A 19,559-nucleotide genomic window follows, 5' to 3' on the forward strand; every position below is an offset into this window, starting at 1 on the left:
TTCTGAAAGGTCCTGCTGGGTTGACCTGACTTCTTTCTCACCAGACTCTGCAAAAGACCTGCCTTTGGAGGTTGGACATGGTCAGACGCTGCCAGCTGTTTGGGAGATGTGAGCTCAGCCTCGGGGGGAGAGCAAGAGAATGCCTGAGGATGGGAAAGGTTCTGGAAGGATACTTGAAGAACATACCCTTCCACTCTGACCCTGGGAGCCACCTCACCGAGAAGGGAATGACATTTCCAGGCCTCTGCTCTGAGACCCCTGTTACTGCGGGCTGCCTTCCAGACACTTGGGGGAGCTACTAAGACTCATGCCCACTCAGAAACAAGACATCTCAGACAGTCCCAGATGGCCACCAAGGGGCAAACCCATTGTCCCCAAGCCCCTGCTACCCACCTCAGGCAGGCAGGGACTGGAGAGGTCATGGCATTGGTACCTTTCTAGGTCCTTGGGGATGAGTGCAGAGGAAAGTCTTGTAAGAGACCATGCTGGGCTTCTAAGCAATGTGCGCCCCAAATCCTTCTATGTTTAAGTTGGTTTGCGTTGGGTTTCTGTCACTTGCAGCTACAGGAGTCTTCACGGATACAGAGGCCAGCCACTTCCCGAGTTGCCAAGTGACCCATTTAGGCCGTTCCTGCCTTATCCGATACCCCCCTCCCCCTCCCCCGCCCCCGGCTGTGGTTTCTCCTCATTCCGCAGCTCTGTCTCCCTTTCCTCTACCACTTAAACGAGTACTCAGGAAAGGACTGGCCGCTGTCAATACTTTGAAATTGCCCATGGAAGTGATTATTGGATGGGCCAGCCCCCCACCCCCACCTCCAGTCCTCCCTGGGTTGGAACTGTCACGTTCTAACTGCACTGCAGAGACGATTGTGCTCTGCGCCCGGAACAAGAGGAGTCCTGTCTTTCCCAGGGTCGATGCACCTGCTTGGGTCTGCTGTTAGGCTGCACGTTGTTTGTTTGCTTACAGCTTTGTTGTTGTTGTTGTCGTTCTTTTTTTTTTTTAAAAAAAAACAATTTGGCGCTTCTCCAGGCTGATTTGCAGACCCACAGAATGTGCTCATTTTGCCAGCTCTGTGCTTTGGGGGAATCCTTTAGCCTGAATAACTGGCGGCCGGCTGTGGCCAAGCCCGGGCAGAGCTGAACCCAGTGGGGGTTGGAGGCCAGCCAGGCCGTGGCCTGTCACCCACAATAGCTCTTCTAAAGCCCCTCCACAAAGGGTGACGCAGAACAAAGACCAGGGGGCAAAGTTAATTTATTTGGATTTTTTTTTTTTTTTAACAACCAAAAAAATTTTTGAAGTTACAAAAAAAAGACAATCATTTACATTTTAGAACTTTTATACTCTGAGAATAAGCCACAGTGCCCGGTTTTGGTGAATGAAAGGCTTAAAAGATCCCAGCCTGACTGGGTGGTAGTGATTATCTAGGTCGTATTCTCCAGAACGGGCCTTACTCTGTCCATCTCATGAATCGCTCTGCTCTGGAACTTTCAACTCTTAACCCTTTCGATATCAAACTTCTTTGCCGCAGAAGGCCTCTTCCATGTGTCCCTTTCCCTCTCGTCTGTCCTTTGTCTGCCTTTCTTTGTAACTGGCTGCACGTGCCTTCACCCTGGTGTCTCAGCGCCAACAAAACAGCCTCCACCCTCCAGGCAATTCACATCCCTCACCTCCTGCAAAGTTGCCTCCAGCTCCTCTCTCCCAGCAATCACTCCTGGTCTCCCTTGCCCAGTGCCTATTTGTACCTCCAGGGAGCACTACCTGGCTGCAGGGACACTCTGGGGAGCCAGAGGACCTGAGCTCTAGTCTTGGCCCAGCTACCTATCAGCTGTTATGGTCTCAGGCATTTTCTCATTTTTAAACTGTCAGCCAAGCTGTTTCAAAGGGATGTGGCTACACGGTAATTAATGCTGCCGGGCCCTGAAAAGCAAAAATGCTACCAAGTGCAAGCAGGGTTAGCCAGTGGGCCCCTGAGGACTGCCACCCTCCGCCCAGCATTTCCCACCTGCGCAGGAGCTCACTCTTTCAGCAGCTTGGTTACCATGGTGAAAGGCCAGCCTTAGCGCTGCTGTGTAAAGTTTTTACCATCGGGAATGCAAGGTCCCTGAGGGCAAGACTGGATTTTAATGTTTACTTGGTGAGCTTCTCTAGCCCATAGCACCAATCAGGGCTGAGCGCGAAGTAGGTGCTCAGTCTGAACGTTGATAGCTTTGATTCGAATTTCCTTGGACAGATCCACCACCTGTCACGTGATGGCCTCATAACAGTGGCAGGACGGTGGAAAACCCAAGCCTCCTTGTTCATTCATCCCACCAAACATGACCTCTAGTGGGAAAGGCGCTCCTGGCAGCCTGGCCCGGGAGTCCTGGCACTCAGCATTGCTGGCCCAAGTTTTGGGACCACCCGCTAAAGCCCACAGACCTTCCCACTGGAATAAAAATCCACACCAAATGGGTAGGAAACATGGTCGTGCTTTGGGTGAGCCAGTCTGATGAGAACCACAATTTGGCATGCAAATCCCAAGTAGGGGTACTGCCATGTAATAAATCCAGTGTGGGATCATCCCCCGACCATTCCAAGGGCCATTCCAAGGACCCCTGCTCTGGGGATCATGGTCTCCAGTGAGGGATCCTCACTCCCTGATAAGAAAGACCTCTCTCTCGCAATTGGAGAAGGCCAGAGCTCACAACTGTCCCAATAGACAGTCCCCAGCCTCCCTCCATAGGTGGCTGCCAAAACCCCACAACCCCCCCCCCCCAAAGGAGTCATCTCCTTTGTTATTTTCCAGAAAACCACACTAAGTGGCTGCAGAGATGAGAAAATGACTCCACCCCATCCGAAGAGCCCATCACACAAATGTAATTCAGAAAATACATTCTGATCCTTCCCCTTCCCACTAACACGTTCCCCCACCTCCAGGTGCACACATCTATATATCACACTTGACAAAATTCATCTTCTTTTTGGAAGAACCTGGTCCTTGGAGATCTGCTCAGGGCAATGCCATTGCAAACACTGTAATTTCACATCAGTCACGGTAGAAACAAAACCAGTTACCAAAGAACTAACTTGAGAGCCCTCAAGTCACATAGAAATGGGTTTGCCTTAGCCAGGCCCACCAGCGGGGCTGGAAGCAGCATCCCTAGCCCTGGCTGGCCCCAAAGAGCCTGGAAAAGCTGCTGTTTTGCTTCAGATCCATCCAGGATAAAACGCAGAATAAATAATGGGTTGCTTGGGAGTTTGCAGCTATGTGGATGTAACCGTCATGGTGTTCTCAGAATTCTCAGACAGAACCTCGCTTGATGGTCCAAAGGCTCAGCGGGTGCCTCCTGAAATCACCCCAGGTCACGCTGAAGCATGCGGTGAGAGGGGAGGTGGCACAGGAAGGAAGGCTTTTGTGAGATCCTCAGGTCCGGTTCACTGCTGGGTGGGTCTCCCTTCCCGGTGAGCACGGAATCATGCATTCTATCTTTGGTTTCGTGCCTTGAAGGCTTATGCCTTTGGAAGAGTGGCTCAAAGGTGTGAGAGACTAATGGCCTGGGGCCACACAGGCTCTCTGCTGAAGACACCTGGGAGCCATGGGTTCTCTCCTCGACTTTGGGACGAGAGGTCTTTCAGGCCTCAGCACCCAGGGCTGAGGTCCAGCCGCCAAAGCATGTCCTGTAGAGAAGCCTGCAGCCGGCTCAGGGCCACCACCTCCGTGGAGTAGAGTGAGGCTTCCAGGGCACCGCCCAGGCTCTCGAGGGTCTCCGGGCCCCTGGCCCGGGGCAAGGGACAGTTCTTGGAGGAAGCCAGCAGGTGGAGAAGGTCCCGGAGGTTCTCTAGGTCATTAGATATTTGGACCACGTTTCTAGAAGGCAGACCGGTGAGGATCTGTTGGTAGATGGCCAATGTCTGGTCCATCTTGGACAAACTCAGGACAGGGTGGAGCCCAGGAATGAAGTCAAGACCAGCGACTCTCTGTTTGGAGGAGACAGACTGCTGTGCGAGAGGAAAAGGGAGAGCAGGGGCTCAGAGAAGTTGGTTCTGCAAGGCTCTCGGCCTTTCCCATGAATGTGGAGGTCCGCTCTCTTGGCTGCCTCCTCTCCCCTTCCTCACCGCCCTGGCCCAGGCCCTTGATTCTTGTGCCCCGGGGACTGCCAAGCTTCCAAGCTGATCTCCTGGACTTCTATCTTCCTGCCCTCCCCAAATCATCCTGCCCTCCCCTTCCAGATGGATCTTCGAAGATCGTTCCCTCCTCCAAATGACCTCTGCTGTAGAACCAGCCATGAGGCCCGATTCCTGCTTAGTTAAGTCTCTTCCCCAGGCACTGAGGTCCTCCCTAAGTGCCCCTTCCCTAGCCATCCTCACACCCTTCCATTCCCAGAGGACTCCTCCTTCCCAGTCAGGGCCTCCAAGGCCTCTGGCCCCTCAGGGATCAAGGCCGGCCCCGCCTCACTCCTCTGCTCCAATAATGCTGGATACCAGGAGGGGGTGGCCTGCAGCCCTCACTTTCTGCGCCACCCAAGCTGGGACACTCTGGATCTACCCCGTGTGGCCTTGTCGGATAGCTACCGTGAAAGCAGGGACACTCACGCTGCTCTCCATAAAATGCCCAAGACTCTGGTTCTGAGCTGTCCGAGGCCACTGTCAGACACGTATGGTGTCCAGGAGATGTGGAAGTCTCTAGATTGCCCCTTGCTGGGTAAGCAAGCAGGCTTTTAAGACTGGGGGCTACCAAACCCACAACGAAAAACCTTTAAAGAAGGCACACTGTGGTCTGGTTCTATGAGAGGGTTTATCTAGTTGCTTTATCTAATTTAATCTCATAACAACCCTGTGAGGACTGTACTAGCTAGCTGATGAAACCAAGCCTTAAAGACATGGAGGAACTAGCTTAAGGTTTTACAGATAGAGAACGAAAGTGTGGAGATTCACATTTAGTCTTCCTAATTCCAAATACAGCCCGCATGTAGGAAGCGGCTGTTTGTGAGGTAGGGAGGAGTCAAGGCCACCATGGCCCCTACATGTGGCTGCACAGGCTTCAGCTGACATCTGAGGTCCTGGTTCCCCCATGGGCAAACCTGTTGTCTTCCCAGGCTCTCCCTACCGTGTGTGAAATGTCATTGATCCTGGTGACAATCGTCTTGATGAGGGTTTTGGTGTCATCCTGGACTTTTCGGATTGGCACAGCTTCAACATAGGACAGATAGGGCCAAAGCCACAGGAATCGGCACAAGGGTCCACAAAGCATTTTCCTTCCCGGGATGTACGTCTCGGGCCTGCAAACAGAAGGAACCACGCGTAGCAAGTCGCCGGTGATCTCAGAAAACACCCATATGCCCTGTGACCAACCATATTTTCAGATGTGGATAAAAAGGAGACTCGCTTTGCGCCATAGCGATCATCTCCTCAGAGTCAAAGACAATTCATTATCTAGAAGTACAATAATGAAATGCATTTCCTTGGGGAGGCAAGACCTGACCAACTCTGTGATGCGGTGTGGGATAGATCACAGAGCAGTAAGCCAGGGCCTGAGCAAATGGACGTGGTGGTGACGATTTGACTTTATTGCATGCTGCGAGGAAAAGAACCAGCTTTTATGGTCTGGTCTGAATCCAGCCATTTAATAGCCGCATGACTTTAAGCACATCACATAACCACGAAAACCTCCACCTCCATCTCCTGCAATATACCTACCTCGAGGCTTTTATGAGGATCAAATTAGATGATGCATGTGCAAGAGCTTTAAAGGTGTTGTGAAATGTACTCTATTACTACCCTTATTACTAGAGATTATGTTACTTGTCCTCTCCATTACTCTCCCACAGCGGCCTGCTGATATCTCTGTGATGGCATTTCTCACTGGCTTTATAACTTCCTTTCTCTCCCGCTGGGAGCCTGAACCCACCTGGCACTGGTGGAAGGTCTTCAAATGTGTCGGATACAGCACCGAGCACCAAGGATACAGTGGTGAATAATAGATGTTCTCTACTCTCAGGTGGCTTATGCTTTAATAGGAGAGATAAAGGGGAAGCAGTCCATTCCAATACAGGCAGAACAAACTGTACAAGAAGGACAAGTGCAAGATATCACAGGAGTACAAAGGGAGCTCCCTGGAAGAGGTGTCACCTGAGCTGGGTATTAAAGACCAAGCGGCTGTCAGTAAGAGTGGACAGTGGTGGGCACAGTGGCCAGAAAACAGCTGGTGGAGGCAGGAGAGACTATCTAACATGTTCGTCCAGAATGTTTGACACTTTCAAAGTCATGGAACAATGAATTCTAATATTAATAATATGCAGATCCTTGAATAAGCAGCAGTTTTAAGGAGACGCGAAAGACAAAGGTAATAAAGTGAAATGTATGCGAGCCTGTGATCCATGCTAAGTATGTGTGCATGAGCCTGAAATGATAATCAAATGTAAGTAAATATTAGCATGAAGGTGCTGGAGATGGCCAAAAAGTTAATCTCTGCTTTTTATGTTCTGCCTCATCTGGGTATTGATAAAAATAGACTGTACATTTTCTGTCCACAGGTGGCAATATTAGTATAATTCTTATGCTGGCAATATAATAGAAAAAAGTGGCTGTTTATATATTCTTTCTTTATAATTCTTGATCAAAGGTATGCTTTTCATCTGAATTTCATAGATGTGGGAAAACGAAGGTCGAGAAGATGTGTTAACTTGCCCAAAGTCAAACAGGTAAGCGGCAGAGTCAGGGTTCTGCTTAACGCAGAAAGCCTGGGGTGCCTTCCCCCCACCCTAAGATTTCTCCAGCCTTTAAAGAGAGCCCCAAATTACAAACCACCCCAATGTTCAACCCAGGCACCTCCAGAGACCATGGCCCTTGGAAACAAATACCCGGCTCTAGGATGAAGCTATGAGACTGTGCCACCAAATCAACTTCAAATATGAAAAATACTAGGTAATTCAGGAGGGGGCCCTTCAGGCGTTTTTGTGCTTGTTTTCTTTCTTAAGAAGCTGACACCCCCTCTATTACCTACTGATTACCTAAGTAAACACTTGCGCCAAATGTTTGTGGAAGGGAGTTCAGTGGCGCTAACCCCCAACAGGGTTCCACAAAATCCTAATAAAGTTGGAGAGAATAGTGGTTAGGCCCCGAGGGTTCAGCAGCAGCTCTGCCCTTTTTAGCTATGAGTCTCTAGGCAAATACTTAACTTCCCTACAGCATCCCATTCTCATTAGTAAAACGGAATAATACCCACTGGCTCAAAAGAGTAAATGAGATGAACCTGTCAAGCCCCTGCATATTGTGTGTGTATGTGCTGAAGGGTGGGTGGGGGGTGGGGTGGGGGTAGGAAAGGTCAGCAGTTTCTTGGAATTGCGTGATTACTGGGCAGGGCTTAAAACACTGGGGCAACACTACCTGTAACCAACGCTGAATCTAGCATTTTCCTCGCCTTGGGTCATCTCAACAGGGTGCCTGGTATTTCGGGGCGTTTCCCCTGCGGCACAAGATTGAGCGGTACCCTTTGCTAGGATTCTTGCGTTAATGACACCCTCCTTCCCAAGAGAATTTATTGCCAGATTAACTCTGGTCATAGTCGCTCTCACATAATGGCCACCCTGTAACACCTGAATGGGAAAACAGTTTTACAAGCCCCTCTCTCACCACTGATAACATGCTTCGGTGGATGCAGAAAATACATTGTAGTTCCTTGAATTGAGAAGCTGAGGCTCAATCTGCCTGAGAGGCCAGATTTAGAGGCGCTCCACAGAGAACTCATAACAAGCCCATCTGGGATCAAAGTGGTGGAGAGAACGTGGCCCACCAGTATACACAACACACGTGCTCACACACATAACACACATCATGGGCACGTACACAAACATGAACAGACCGAACCCTTTTAGTAGAGACTGCTAGTTGTCTCCAATATCTATTCTTCCATTCTTTCCAAGTAATTTATATCCAAGTTTGGATGGGGATGTGGCCATCCAGAATAAATACAACATTTCTCAGCGTCTCCCAACTAGATTTGGCCACGCCACGAAAGTCTGGCCAATCAGGGGTGCCCGGGTGGCTCAGTCCGTTAAGTGTCCGACTTTGGCTCAGGTCATGATCTCGTGGTTCGTGAGTTCGAGCCCCAAGGGGGGCTCTGTGCTGACAGTTCGGAGCCTGGAGCCTGCTTTGGATTCGGTGTCTTCTCCCTCTCTGTTCCTCCCCCGCTTGCACTCTGGCTCTGGCTCTCTCAAAAATAAAGATTAAAAAAAAAAAAGGTCTGGCCAATTAAATTTCAGCAGAGGTACTCTGTGGCAGCTCTCAGGTTATGTGCCTTTGTCTCTTCTTTTCTCATCCCTTCCTCCATCCCATGCCTGGATTGTGGATATAGCAGCCGGCATTCTGACGCCATCTTGGATCATGAGGACGAGGGCCTCACCTTATAAATGATGGAGTAGGGAGCTGGAACCCAGTTCCCTGAGGACTCTGTGGGGCCAAGGTGACATACTGGCCTCAGACTGCCCATCCCTGGACTTGTGTGTGTGAGAGAGACATAACCTCTGTCTTGTTTAAGCCGCTATGGGTCTCTGCTAAATGCAGCCAAATTTAATGCTAGTTAATTTATACACCTGGATGTGGGCATCAGAAAAGAGTGGATATCAAGTCTTCCTGGGTTCATCTGAGTGTCAATACCTGAGTGAGGTCTGGCTGTGGTCCAAGAAGGTGGTACAGGTGGCTGGTGAGAGCACAGTTTGGGACTGGACAGGGCAGGAATAATTTAAGACGGCGACTATAACTTCACTGAGCCCAGCACCTTATACATAATAATTACTCAATGGACAGCTGACAGTTGACAGTTAACATGTATTAATCGTCCACTGTGGACCAGGTACAAAGACAAAAAAGACATGCATGGAGCCATAGGAAGTCAGGAATCAGGACTAGTGAGGGACTGGCTGAAGACTCCTGGTCTTTCCGGAAGCCCAGTGACTATACCGCAGTATTTCATGTGGTTAAACATTAACATGAATTATTTGTTAGAGATAAAAGTGAAGAACAAAGCTGTGCTCTTGAACAACTGGCTTACATAATTAGCTACAATGCAAGGAGGAATGTTTAAACAGATAGCACGCCTTGGGTAACTGAGGGGAGGGAGTCGCATGTACAAGGATGGGCTGTGAAGTTCAGCAGAACTCTGCTTGAGTGGGTGTATAGGACCATGGGTAAGTTTGCCAAACTCTCTCAGACTCATTTCTCTTAGCTGTAAAATGGGGATGATACAAATCGTAATTCCCACTTGAGGCCGTTCGGCAGACGAAATGAAGTAACGTAGGTAAAGTGCTAGCTCTTTGCCTGGCATATGGTCAACACGTTAGCTGTTGTCACCAGCTAAGAGATCAAGGAGGCATCTTGGAGGAGGTGGCATTTGATAAGGGCCGTAAGAGTGAGAAGGAACTTCACTGGGTTCGTGAAGGTGGAGGAGAGGAGCAGCCCGGCTGAGGACTCAGAGGCTGAAGAACACTTATGAGCTGAGGACACGGGGGCTCACAGCCCACACGGGAGGTGCAAAGGGCCAGGAGGTGGGGAGGGCTTGGGCACCGAGTGCTGCGTAGGGAGGCTAGACTTCTTTTGCAGAAGTGAGGGGCTCTGACTGTCCCCAGGCTAATGCTTTCAGCCCAGATGACGCGAAGGATGGAGGTGGAAATTGGCAAAGGCAGCAGGAGGGAGGTGCGACGTTGCCGATTTGCTCGTTGCGACTGGTGGGACCTCAGGGGGACCCATCCAGCTGACAGTTCGGGTTGGGAGTCACAATCAGATGGACGGGGCCGCAGATGGAGACCCAGGAGTGCCTAGCTGGAGAGAGCTGAGGTGAGAGAAATGGGGAGGAGAAAGGCGAATGTCAGCCAGCTGCCTGGGCTGCGAAACCTTTTCCCTCTAGAAGTTTCCAAAACGGTTTTGAACATTTAGGAGCTGTCATTTTCTGCTAGTTAAAAGATGAGCCGCTGAAATGTTGATACAACATCCTGTCTCTTTTATTTCTCTCTGACCATTATTCAAGCAGAGCCTGTGGAGGAAATGGGTACCATTGGGGGAGGCGTGGTCAGTGGCCTCCCCTCCACTCTGCTGGCTCCCCACCCCGCACTTCTCTGCTCATCCTCTGGGCCTCTTGGTCACTAGTTTTTGCCTCCTGCTGCCTTCCCTCTCCTTTAATTAAGACCCTGCCACTCCCTGTCATCTCTTCTGGCATCCCCTGTCATGGGTGCATCGGAGAAGAAAAGAGAGAAGCCAGAAAATGGAGCCTCCCAGGGCAGCACTAGATAAGGGAATGTCATCACAGAAAACAGTTCCAAGGCCAGCAGGAGAGGCTCATATAACCACACCTCCGATCCCCGCACAATTTCCCACTCTCCGAGTTCAGCCAGGTCCTGAGTGCTGGCCCCACATGTATTCATCCTTAGCGGACTCCTCCCAGCCCTGCTCTACGTCTATGCAGGTGCCACCCCCCCCCCCCACTTCTGCCTTCTCCTCCTAGACAAGCTCACCTCCCATTTCCCCAAGAAGCTGATGGCCTCCACATGTGACCTCCTTCACCTTCCCTCTGGTCCTAGAGGATGAGGCAGACCATGTGGGGCCTGTTATGTCAAGATAGGGGGGTGCTTCTCTTTATACAGGCTGGAGGGTTTGCTGGGCCAAGGTCAGGCTGCCTATAGCCTTCTGATGACAGCAGTCGGGGCGATGGGGAGACCTTAGAGTCACAGAAAAATTTGCTGGTGGAGGCTGCTAGCCTTGAGTTATCCAGAGTCCCATGCATCTCCTGGTTTAAAGTGTCAGAGGTTAGCAGGAACCCAGCACACATTTCTCTCTTCCTTCTTCTCTCCTCCAGCTATTGGGATTTCTACACCCCTTTCTTCAATAATTTCTAGTGTGCTGGTGTGAATTAAATTCAAATAATGTAGTATTTGCTTTTAATTATGAGGGAAAAGCTTTGGATGGTCTGTGCTCCTTCTGGCAGAAATTCTTCCTGTGGGCTCCCTCCCATCCTTTCCTTTTACTCTCCCTTCCTTCCTTTCTCCATAATTCCAAGTTGGAAGGGACTTGGGGACGGGGAAAAAACAAAGGATGAATAGAGACAGGGAAGACTGGATCCTGGTTATTTAAGCTACTCAGAAGCCAGTGGAACAGACAGAAGCTTAAATAACTCATCTTAACCCAATCCCATAAAGGTTATGAGCATAGACTTTGGGGAGCACAGAGGAAGGGGGTGACTCTGGGGAGGTGAAGACAGCTTTGCAAATGAGGCAGTATTTGAACTGAGACTTTAAGGACAGGAGTTCCCCCAAGGGGAAGAGGACAAGGAAGGCATTCCAGGCCAAGGCGACAGTGTGGAGTTGGGGAAAGCTAGGGTGGGTTCAGGAGGATTCAATATGGAGGAAGGGTAGAGCATGTGAGGCTAGAGAGCTACAATGTCCCAGGCTTGATTCCACCTGTGGGGCATCTGCCCTACTCATAACACACACACACACACACACACACACACACACACACAGGCCCTGGAGTCCATGTTTGCATGACCAGTGATAGGCAAGAGACCATGAATACTCTTCTCTCTTTCCTTACCTCTTCCTCCTCCAAACCCTGATTAAGTCAATTAGCATCTCTCCCAGGAATTTAAAGTAGGTTTCAGAGAGCCCAGTTTGTCTCTACTGAGGGCTCAGAAGCTCCGGGGTAGCCACAGTTGCCTTCAAGTGCATGCAGTGGCTGAGAAAGATCAGAGTTCATTCAGCCGCTGACAGGTGAGTTACAGTCAGTGCCTGTGCTCCTTCCTGACCTTCTTTCTGTTTCCTGACCTTCTTGGTTTTGGGCCCTCCCTGTCCTTAGCCTCCAGTGTGAGATACTCTTCTACTTACACTCACTTGAGTATATTTCAACCCTCTGGATATATTTTTCTATATCCAAGGGACATATAGATGCACACACACAAAAGGAGCAAGTATCAAGAAAGAAAATTCCCCCTTACCATGAGTGATGCCCTGCTAAGGGTTTGGTTTTTCAGATGTTGGTTGCCGTATACTGTTTGACACACTGAGCTAGCATGAGTGGTTTTCTCTTATTTGCAATCAAGAGCCTCGTCTGAGAAACAGTAACGTACTTAACCAGCAGCCGGGGTGTGGGTGTGGGGATTATATTCTTCCCATTCATCACACACCACCCTTAGATCTGATCCCATCAAGGATTACGAATTGGTTTCAATTCTGGTGTCAGTCTGATCAATTTTTAGCGGCTCCCTGGAGCACCGTGTGGAGGGAAATCTGAAGCTGCATCCAGACTCCAAGGGAGAGGGTGCCTCGATCAGCTGTGATGTCTGCCGGGCACAGGAGCCATGGGCATGCCACTTTTCCAGCATCTCCCACGGGCCAGGCACAGAGTAGGTGCTCATTAAATATTTGTTGAAAGAATAAACAAAATCCCTCCCATCTCTGATCTTCCCTGTCTCACCAGGTTAAACTACCTCTACCGTGGTTCGCCTGCCCCTATCTTATTTTTTTTTTAATGTTTATTTATTTTTGAGACAGAGAGAGACAGAGCATGAACAGGGGAGGGGCAGAGAGAGAGGGAGACACAGAATCTGAAACGGGCTCCAGGCTCTGAGCTGTCAGCACAGAGCCCGACGCGGGGCTCGAACTCACAGACCGTGAGATCATGACCTGAGCCGAAGTCGGACGCCTAACCGACTGAGCCACCCAGGCGCCCCTGCCCCTATCTTAAAGTCACATCGTAGAATTCGCTTTTGCCCAGCAGGAATCCCTAGGAAGCGTGCTGGGCCTCCAGCCCTTCCTTCTCAGAGACTGCTGCCCCGCCTTTCTCTCCCCACCGTGGCTTCTCCCACTGTGTCTGTGCTTCTCCCCAGAGAACAAACTCAAGGTGCACACAGATGCGGGATGAAATCTTCAGTGACATCAGCAAGATGTCCGCCTGGGCATCGATCACCGATCCAGTTCCAGGCAGCTGACAAACTGAGCAGGAAAGACTGTAAAATGCAGTTTGCTGAGAAGTAAGGCACATCCGTTGTCACACATGGAATCAGTGCAAAGAATTCTATGAGCCCCGGCATCAGGTGTGCTGTTTTTCGGCAGACACAACCTCTTTCTAGTTCTGTGAGACAACTGTGCGGACAAAGAAGAATTTCAAGGCTCTGGAATCCTGCTGCTGGGGAGGACAGGGCTTACTGATTGACCGACTGCAGGACAATTTGGCTCGACTTTCCTTTAAATCACATGCATGCTGTTCAAGGATGCACACACACAAGGACTCTACTCCCCTGAAGCCCCTCCTCTCTGTTCCCTTGGGCGGCACCTAGGCTGAAGCGGGGACAATGACCTGCGTTCTGTGAGGAGGGCTCTCCCAAGTGGCCACCTCCGCACCCTGCATGGGCCACTCAGACACGAGAGGCATCTGCCTGGGGCCGAGAGGCAGGAATTCATTGCAATCTCCCTGGCTCTGTCCTTGGCGCTTGGAGACATTTCCTGGAACGGAGTGGGGGGGGGGGGAAATATTTCCCCCAAATACCAAGAAGAGTTATTTTGGGCATAAGATGTACAAAATATGAGAAGGACGCTCCTTTGGCCAACATGGAAATGTTCCCCTCAGCCCAATGTCCTCAATCGCTTGAAGAGGGAAGAACCTAAAAACATCCACTGTTTTTCTTTTGCCTTTTCCCCCTACCTAAATAAGAGAAATGATCAGCGTGGCATCCTCTCTGCTCCTGAGGACACAGAATGGCAGGCACTATGTTCTGCAGAACCTGGTGAGAAAGACACTGGGTACCCTCGCTCTCAGCGGTCCCAGCTGACTGCTGCCCACCTTGGAACTCTACAGAATGGACATAAGAGAGATGACAGAGGTCAGTTCCTACAAAGGGGAGCCATCGTGCTCCCAGGGTGGTGCCTGCAAGGACCCGCCCTCTGCCCGCAGGACCACCCTTCTAGCAGAAATCAATCATCTATCTCTTCCTTTCCAAAACTGGTATTCTCAAATGACAAGCAGGCCACTTGTCTTGGATGTAACTGTATTTAAAGATTCACAATTCCAAAATGCCACCATCTTGAAGCTATAGAAATTGAAAGGTAAAGGCAACCACACCCACAGTGAAATCTAAACCAAGCCAGGAGAGAAGGCGGACTATAGGCAGGCCTAGTAGGTCTCACCTGCCAACAGTGGGCATTTGCGGTATTGACCAGAGAGGTGGTAACAATGAGAAACATACCATAGGACTTCCGGTGAGCCGCTGCTCTATAACCTCAGAATACCCCAATTTTATCCATCGTGAAGAAAGCAATTTGCTTGGCTTTGAGGCCAGATGTGGTGAGACTCAGAACAATTTCTCTGAGATATTTAGGTTCTTCCTGACAGTTTTCTCTCCACCTCTACTCCGCAGTGGTCCTGTTTCTAGGCCTCCGCCTCAGCCACTGGCATTCAGACTTCGGCGATCAAGACCCCCACTGGAAAATGATGCCTGAATTCTTCTACGCAGAGCGAAGCTAGACTTCAGGAACTGAACGCTCATACCAGAATTCCCCAGCACCCTCAACTTTATCGCCTCCAGATGGGGGCAGGGTACCCTGATCTTTGGGGGTGTGCTCAAGGCAATTTCCCAAGCATCTCAGCAGCGGGGCTGGCTGCTCTGACAGTCTCCTGGGACCCTGGCTGGCTCCATGGCACAGATTCCTGCCCCATGGGCACCGGCACAGCTCACGAATCCAGATCTGCCCGGCTGCCTTCTCTCCCGATAGAACTCTGGTACAAAGCCACCATAGGCCAGAACCAGGGCATCTGCCCTGCCCCTCGCCCGCCTCAGTTTCCCCCGGCGTTCAGGGAAGGGCGGGGTGGGGTCGCTTGCCAAGAAAGACCCGCGGAGAATGGAAAAGAAGCGTGCGGGGGCCTTACCTCGCAGCTGCTGGCACCGCGATTCCTCCAGGGCTCCATGCCTGCCCGCCCCTCTTATAGCCGCCGAGCACAACTTGCGCAACTGGCCGGCAGGCCCGGGCGCACCCCGAGTGCCAGCTCCGGCCCCGCCCTGCCGGGCAGCGTTGGACACCGTAGGGCCGGGCGGCGGCGGGTCCGGGGCCTCGAGGGAAGGCATCCGCTGCGCCGGGAGCCACGCGCGCACCCTCGGGTACGGCGCGGAAGGCTGGGAACGTCTGGCGGGAGCGGGAAGTCCTTGAGATGCCGACCTCTCGGGGCCAGGGTGGTGGCGAGGGGCTCCCTTAAGCCGGCTGGGAGCTCGGACGGCGCCCTCCACTAAGCGGAGGCGCACCGACAGCTGGGCGGGCCGCGCGACCCGAGGGCCCCCAGCGCCTGGGAGGCCAGTGCTAGCTGGAGCGGCCCCGCCGGGCACAGCCCGCGCCCCCGCCCAGGATGGGGGTCTGCTCCGGCTGCCAGTGCTCAGGCCCGCGGACCTGGGTGGTGAGGGGCCCGCCCCCGCGCTATACTGGGTGCGCTGCCCTCTCCGGAGAGCTGTGAGGAGGAGCGGGCACTGCAGCCTTTGGGGATGCTCTGCGCGCCCGTGAGTCCTGTATTTCCCACGTACCCAGGAGAATGTACGAAACCCAGCCTGAGAGCCTCTGTCGGGCTTCGGGGACGAGGAAACTGACGTCCAGGGTGGTTAAGTGATTGCCCCAGAACCCCTAGCTGGTAAGTGGAGATGGGCCGGGAGCCCAGGCGCCAACAACGAGATCCGGCTGGTTCCCGTCCCCACCGCAAAGTGCGGCTCTGACATCAAACCCTTCCATTAAGAACCAACCCATCTCCTGAGGTAGCAGCTGGCAGGTTACGTGGGTGGGCCAAATCCTGCCCCCACCTGCTTTGGTATGGCCCTGAGCTAGGAATGGGTTTTGCATTTTAAAGAGTTGAAAAAATAATAATACAAAGAACAGTTAAGGCCCCGTGACACGATATGAAATTTACATTTTGGGGACTATAAATACAGTTTTGAATTTTGTCCAAAAAAAATGAGGGGGGGGGGAATTTTTCCCCTCTTGTAGCCACGTATCTCTGATGTTGCCTCTTGGTCTGAAAAGCCTAAAATGTTTATTATCCAGCACTTTAGAGAGAAAGTTTGCCAAGCCCTGAACTAGAGAATATGCTGCCCGTTGGCTCCTGCCAGTCATGGGCGGGCCTGCAGGACTGCTCATCCAACCCTTCTTCAAGTGGAATCGCCCCATTGCACTGGGGAGGTCTCTTCCTCCCTCATTGAAGTAGCTTGTCCTGGTGGCCTTCCCAGCCAACTCCTTTCCTTCCCGTTGGCTTGGGTGAGCTCCTCCATTTCCTCCTAGGGTTGTCAGTGGAAAGCAGGGGTCTGGCCATCCTCCTAAGTCCTGGTACCTTCACAGTGCCAGGCATATGTGGGGTCCCAGGAAAAGTTTCCTGAATGGAGCCCCAGGGACACTATGCACCACAGAGCTGATTTCCGACATGCACTCTTAGTGCACCACAGTCTGGGGATTCCTCCAGACTCACGGCCGCTGAGAGGTAGATATTTAAAATGTGGGGAAACTTACCTTCAGTGATGATGGTGTAGAGAGAACCAGGAAAGCCAGGCTGACACGGGTCCAGGCAGCACCATCAGATTGCATTGGAAACTTCCTGATGGAGACACGTTCCCTTAAGGCTGTGTGCTCCACCAAGATGGCAGGGGTCTGTTCTCTTCACAGCTATATCCCCAGTTCATAGTCCAGGACCTAGCATGAAGCATTTAATTTTTTATAATGTTGAGGGTTTTTTTAAAAAAGTTCTTATTTTTTAAATTTTTTGGGGGGAGGGTGGTAAAGAGAGAGGGAGAGAGAGAGAATCCCAAGCAGGCTCCATGCTATCAGCACAGAGCCTGGTGCAGAGCTGGAACCCATGAACCTGATCATGACCTGAGCTGAAGTGGGATGCTTGACCAGTTGAACCACCCAGGTGCCACTAAGACATATTTTTAAATGAAAATTTCAAGCATAAGGGAAAGTAGGCAATATACCCGTCACCTAGATTTAATAATTATTATTTTCCTGTATTTGCTTCATTTATTTTTTTGGCTAAAATATTTTAAAGCAAATTACAAACATCACAACATTTCTTCTCCTTTTTTTTTTTAAAGTCCTGTTTATTTATTTTTTTAACGTTTATTTATTTTGAGACAGAGAGAGACAGAGCATGAACGGGGGAGGGTCAGAGAGAGAGAGGGAGACACAGAACCGGTAGCAGGCTCCAGGCTCTGAGCCGTCAGCCCAGAGCCTGACGCGGGGCTCGAACTCACGGAACGTGAGATCGTGACCTGAGCTGAAGTTGGACGCTTAACCGACTGAGCCACCCAGGTGCCCCCAAACATTGTGTCATTTCATCCTTAAATACTTCAGTATGTAACTCTAAAAAATAAGAAAAAAAAATAAAATAAAAAAATAAAAAATAAGGATTTCCACATAACCACAAGACCATTATCACACAATAGTAATTCCTTAGCATCGCGAAGGAGCAAGTCTACAGTCAAAGTCCCCCAAATATCTCAAAAATGTCCTTCATAGTTACTTCGATTGAGCCTGGTTGTTTTGCACTTATTTAATAAGTATTTATTGAAGGAAGACAGGAAATTGAGCTAATATTTGTGGAAGTCAGAAATTGTTAGCATTGCCTGTGAGTTGTCATTGTACTACCACTGAAAAGGTCAGAAACCAACTGAATGTCCAACGTAAGAAATTGATAAGATTATTGAAAAGCCACATAAAAGCAATATGCACACATTAAAAAATATGTTGCCAACTATATTTAATGATGCAGGAAAAATCATTCTATTTTGTGAACTAGGAAGAATCCTATTACTGGGCTCCTGGCTGGCTCAGCGGTAGAGCATGCAACTCTTGATCCTGGGGTCGTGAATTTGAGCCCCACATTGGGGGTAGAGTTTACTGAAAAAAACTGTTATTAATTAAAAAATGAATTCACTTACAAAATTAGTGTTTTCTGATCATAAACTCACACCAAAATATATGGCATCACTACTGAGAGTGGGATTAGAAATGATTTTTAATCTCTTTTTGGGGCCGTTCTGCATTTAAAAAGTGTCTGCAATGGAATTACATTTTAAAGAGAGATATTTTCGGGCGCCTAGGTAGCTCAGTCGGTTAGGTATCTGACTTCGGCTCAGGTCAGGATCTCACAATTCGTGGGTTTGAGCCCTGCATCAGGGTCTGTGCTGATGACTCGAAGCCTGGAGCCTGCTTCAGATTCTGTGTCTCCCTTTCTCTCTGCCCCTTTCCCACTCACACTGTCTCTCTCTTTCAAAATTAAATAAACGTTAAAAAAAACCAAAGAGAAATATTTTACCTCCTGAAAAAATGGTGCTTTGTGTTGTTTTCATGTATCGGCTATTGCAGTCATTGCCATCAAGTTTTCTTTGTCCCCAACATCTTTCTAACTTGGCTGTAAGTAAGGACTTAGCTTATTTGCAGGGCCCTTAGCAGCCTAGGGTTCTTGCCTCAGCATGACGGGGTGGATTTGAACAGAGCTACCGTGGGAACATCAAGCAGCTCTTGCAACCACATTGCAAGGTTGCAGACTGCCTCTCTGTTTATCCATCACCTACCTATTTTCACATCTGGCTCATTAATAAATCTTGATATTATTTTATTTTTAATGAAATATATAAGATTTTTTTTTTTTTAACTCAAAAGGGGGCAAAGAGAAATCAAAATTCAGTCTCTTCCCAGGCCTTTTTCTTTCCCTGGAAACAGTTGTTGTTACCAATTTCTGGTGTGTCCTTCCATATATATTCATGTTATATCCTTCCTATATCTATTCGCTCTAAAAAAAAAAAAAAAACCCACACTAATAGTAGGTAAACACACTACTACTCTGCTGCCTCTTGACTTGATAACAACAAAAGAAAATTCTTAAGTAGGCTTCCCGCCCAGTGCCGGGCCCAACACGGGGCTTGAACTCACAATTCTGAGATCAAGATCTGAGCTGAGATCAAGAGTCGGACGCTTAACTGACTGAGCCACCCAGGTGCCCCTGAAATTTTTTTTTTATTTTGGCAAATTTCAAATCTCCATACTACATTTTTCAAATTATTATTATTATTATTATTTTTTTTTTTTTTTAGTTTATCTATTTATTTTGAGGGAGAGAGAAAGCAGGGTAGGGGCAGAGAGAGAGGGAGACAGAAAATCCCAAGCAGGCTCCACACTGTCATTGCAGAGCCTGATGCAGGGCTCTCTCTCATGAACCACGCATGAGATCATGACCTGAGCTGAAATCAAGAGTTGGATGTTTAGCTGACTGCACCACCCAGGCGCCCCTTCAAACTACATTTATAAGAAAACATGACCTAACAAACCCCCATCATCCAGCTTCAACCATTATTAATCTCACTTCTTCCACTTACTATATTCAGAATATCACTTCTTACCAGTATGCATTTAAGTCATATATTTCATTTTATGGATGCGCTGTCATCAGTCTAACCATATTGTTGCATACATGACGTTTGAATCAATATATTTCATTGGATTAATTACCTATTTAATATAATTATATTTAAATATCCTTATGAATAAATAGTTATTTAAATATGCTTACT

General features: G+C 49.6%; 1 protein-coding gene and 1 long non-coding RNA gene across 5 annotated transcripts in view; one reads left to right on the forward strand and one right to left on the reverse strand.

Annotated features, from left to right (window-relative positions):
- LOC113604139 (uncharacterized) overlaps nucleotides 1-649 on the forward strand; it is a 43,636-nt gene extending 42,987 nt beyond the window's left edge. For both annotated transcript variants that reach the window (XR_008296666.1, XR_008296667.1), the window contains exon 7: nucleotides 45-649. This is a non-coding gene — a long non-coding RNA (uncharacterized LOC113604139). The remainder of the gene's footprint in view (nucleotides 1-44) is intronic.
- A 586-nt stretch (nucleotides 650-1,235) lies between these two features.
- Nucleotides 1,236-15,018, reverse strand: LEP (leptin). 3 transcript variants are annotated; one of them, XM_027075406.2, is made up of 3 exons: nucleotides 14,888-15,018; nucleotides 5,088-5,259; nucleotides 1,236-3,979 (listed from the first exon to the last, which is right to left on the reverse strand). In XM_027075406.2, exons 2-3 carry the CDS (start codon nucleotides 5,229-5,231, stop codon nucleotides 3,620-3,622), a joined length of 504 nt encoding a protein of 167 aa, XP_026931207.2. In that variant the 5' UTR covers nucleotides 5,232-5,259; nucleotides 14,888-15,018; the 3' UTR covers nucleotides 1,236-3,619. The 3 variants fall into 3 exon arrangements, with proteins under 3 accessions (XP_026931207.2, XP_053074099.1, XP_026931208.2); XM_053218124.1 differs by lacking the exon at nucleotides 14,888-15,018 and adding an exon at nucleotides 14,208-14,803; XM_027075407.2 differs by having other exon boundaries at nucleotides 3,548-3,976.
- Between the last annotated feature and the right edge of the window lie 4,541 nt (nucleotides 15,019-19,559).

This window comes from Acinonyx jubatus, chromosome A2, assembly GCF_027475565.1.
Source record: "Acinonyx jubatus isolate Ajub_Pintada_27869175 chromosome A2, VMU_Ajub_asm_v1.0, whole genome shotgun sequence".
Classification (NCBI taxonomy): Eukaryota; Metazoa; Chordata; class Mammalia; order Carnivora; family Felidae; genus Acinonyx; species Acinonyx jubatus.

Bases quoted from the DNA above. Each gene is read 5' to 3' on its own strand.
- LEP (XM_027075406.2), bottom strand. From the start codon at position 5,231: ATGCTTTGTGGACCCTTGTGCCGATTCCTGTGGCTTTGGCCCTATCTG. The intron at 3,980-5,087 runs GTAGGGAGAGCC...CCTCTCGCACAG, and splicing joins TCAATGACATTTCACACACG to CAGTCTGTCTCCTCCAAACA.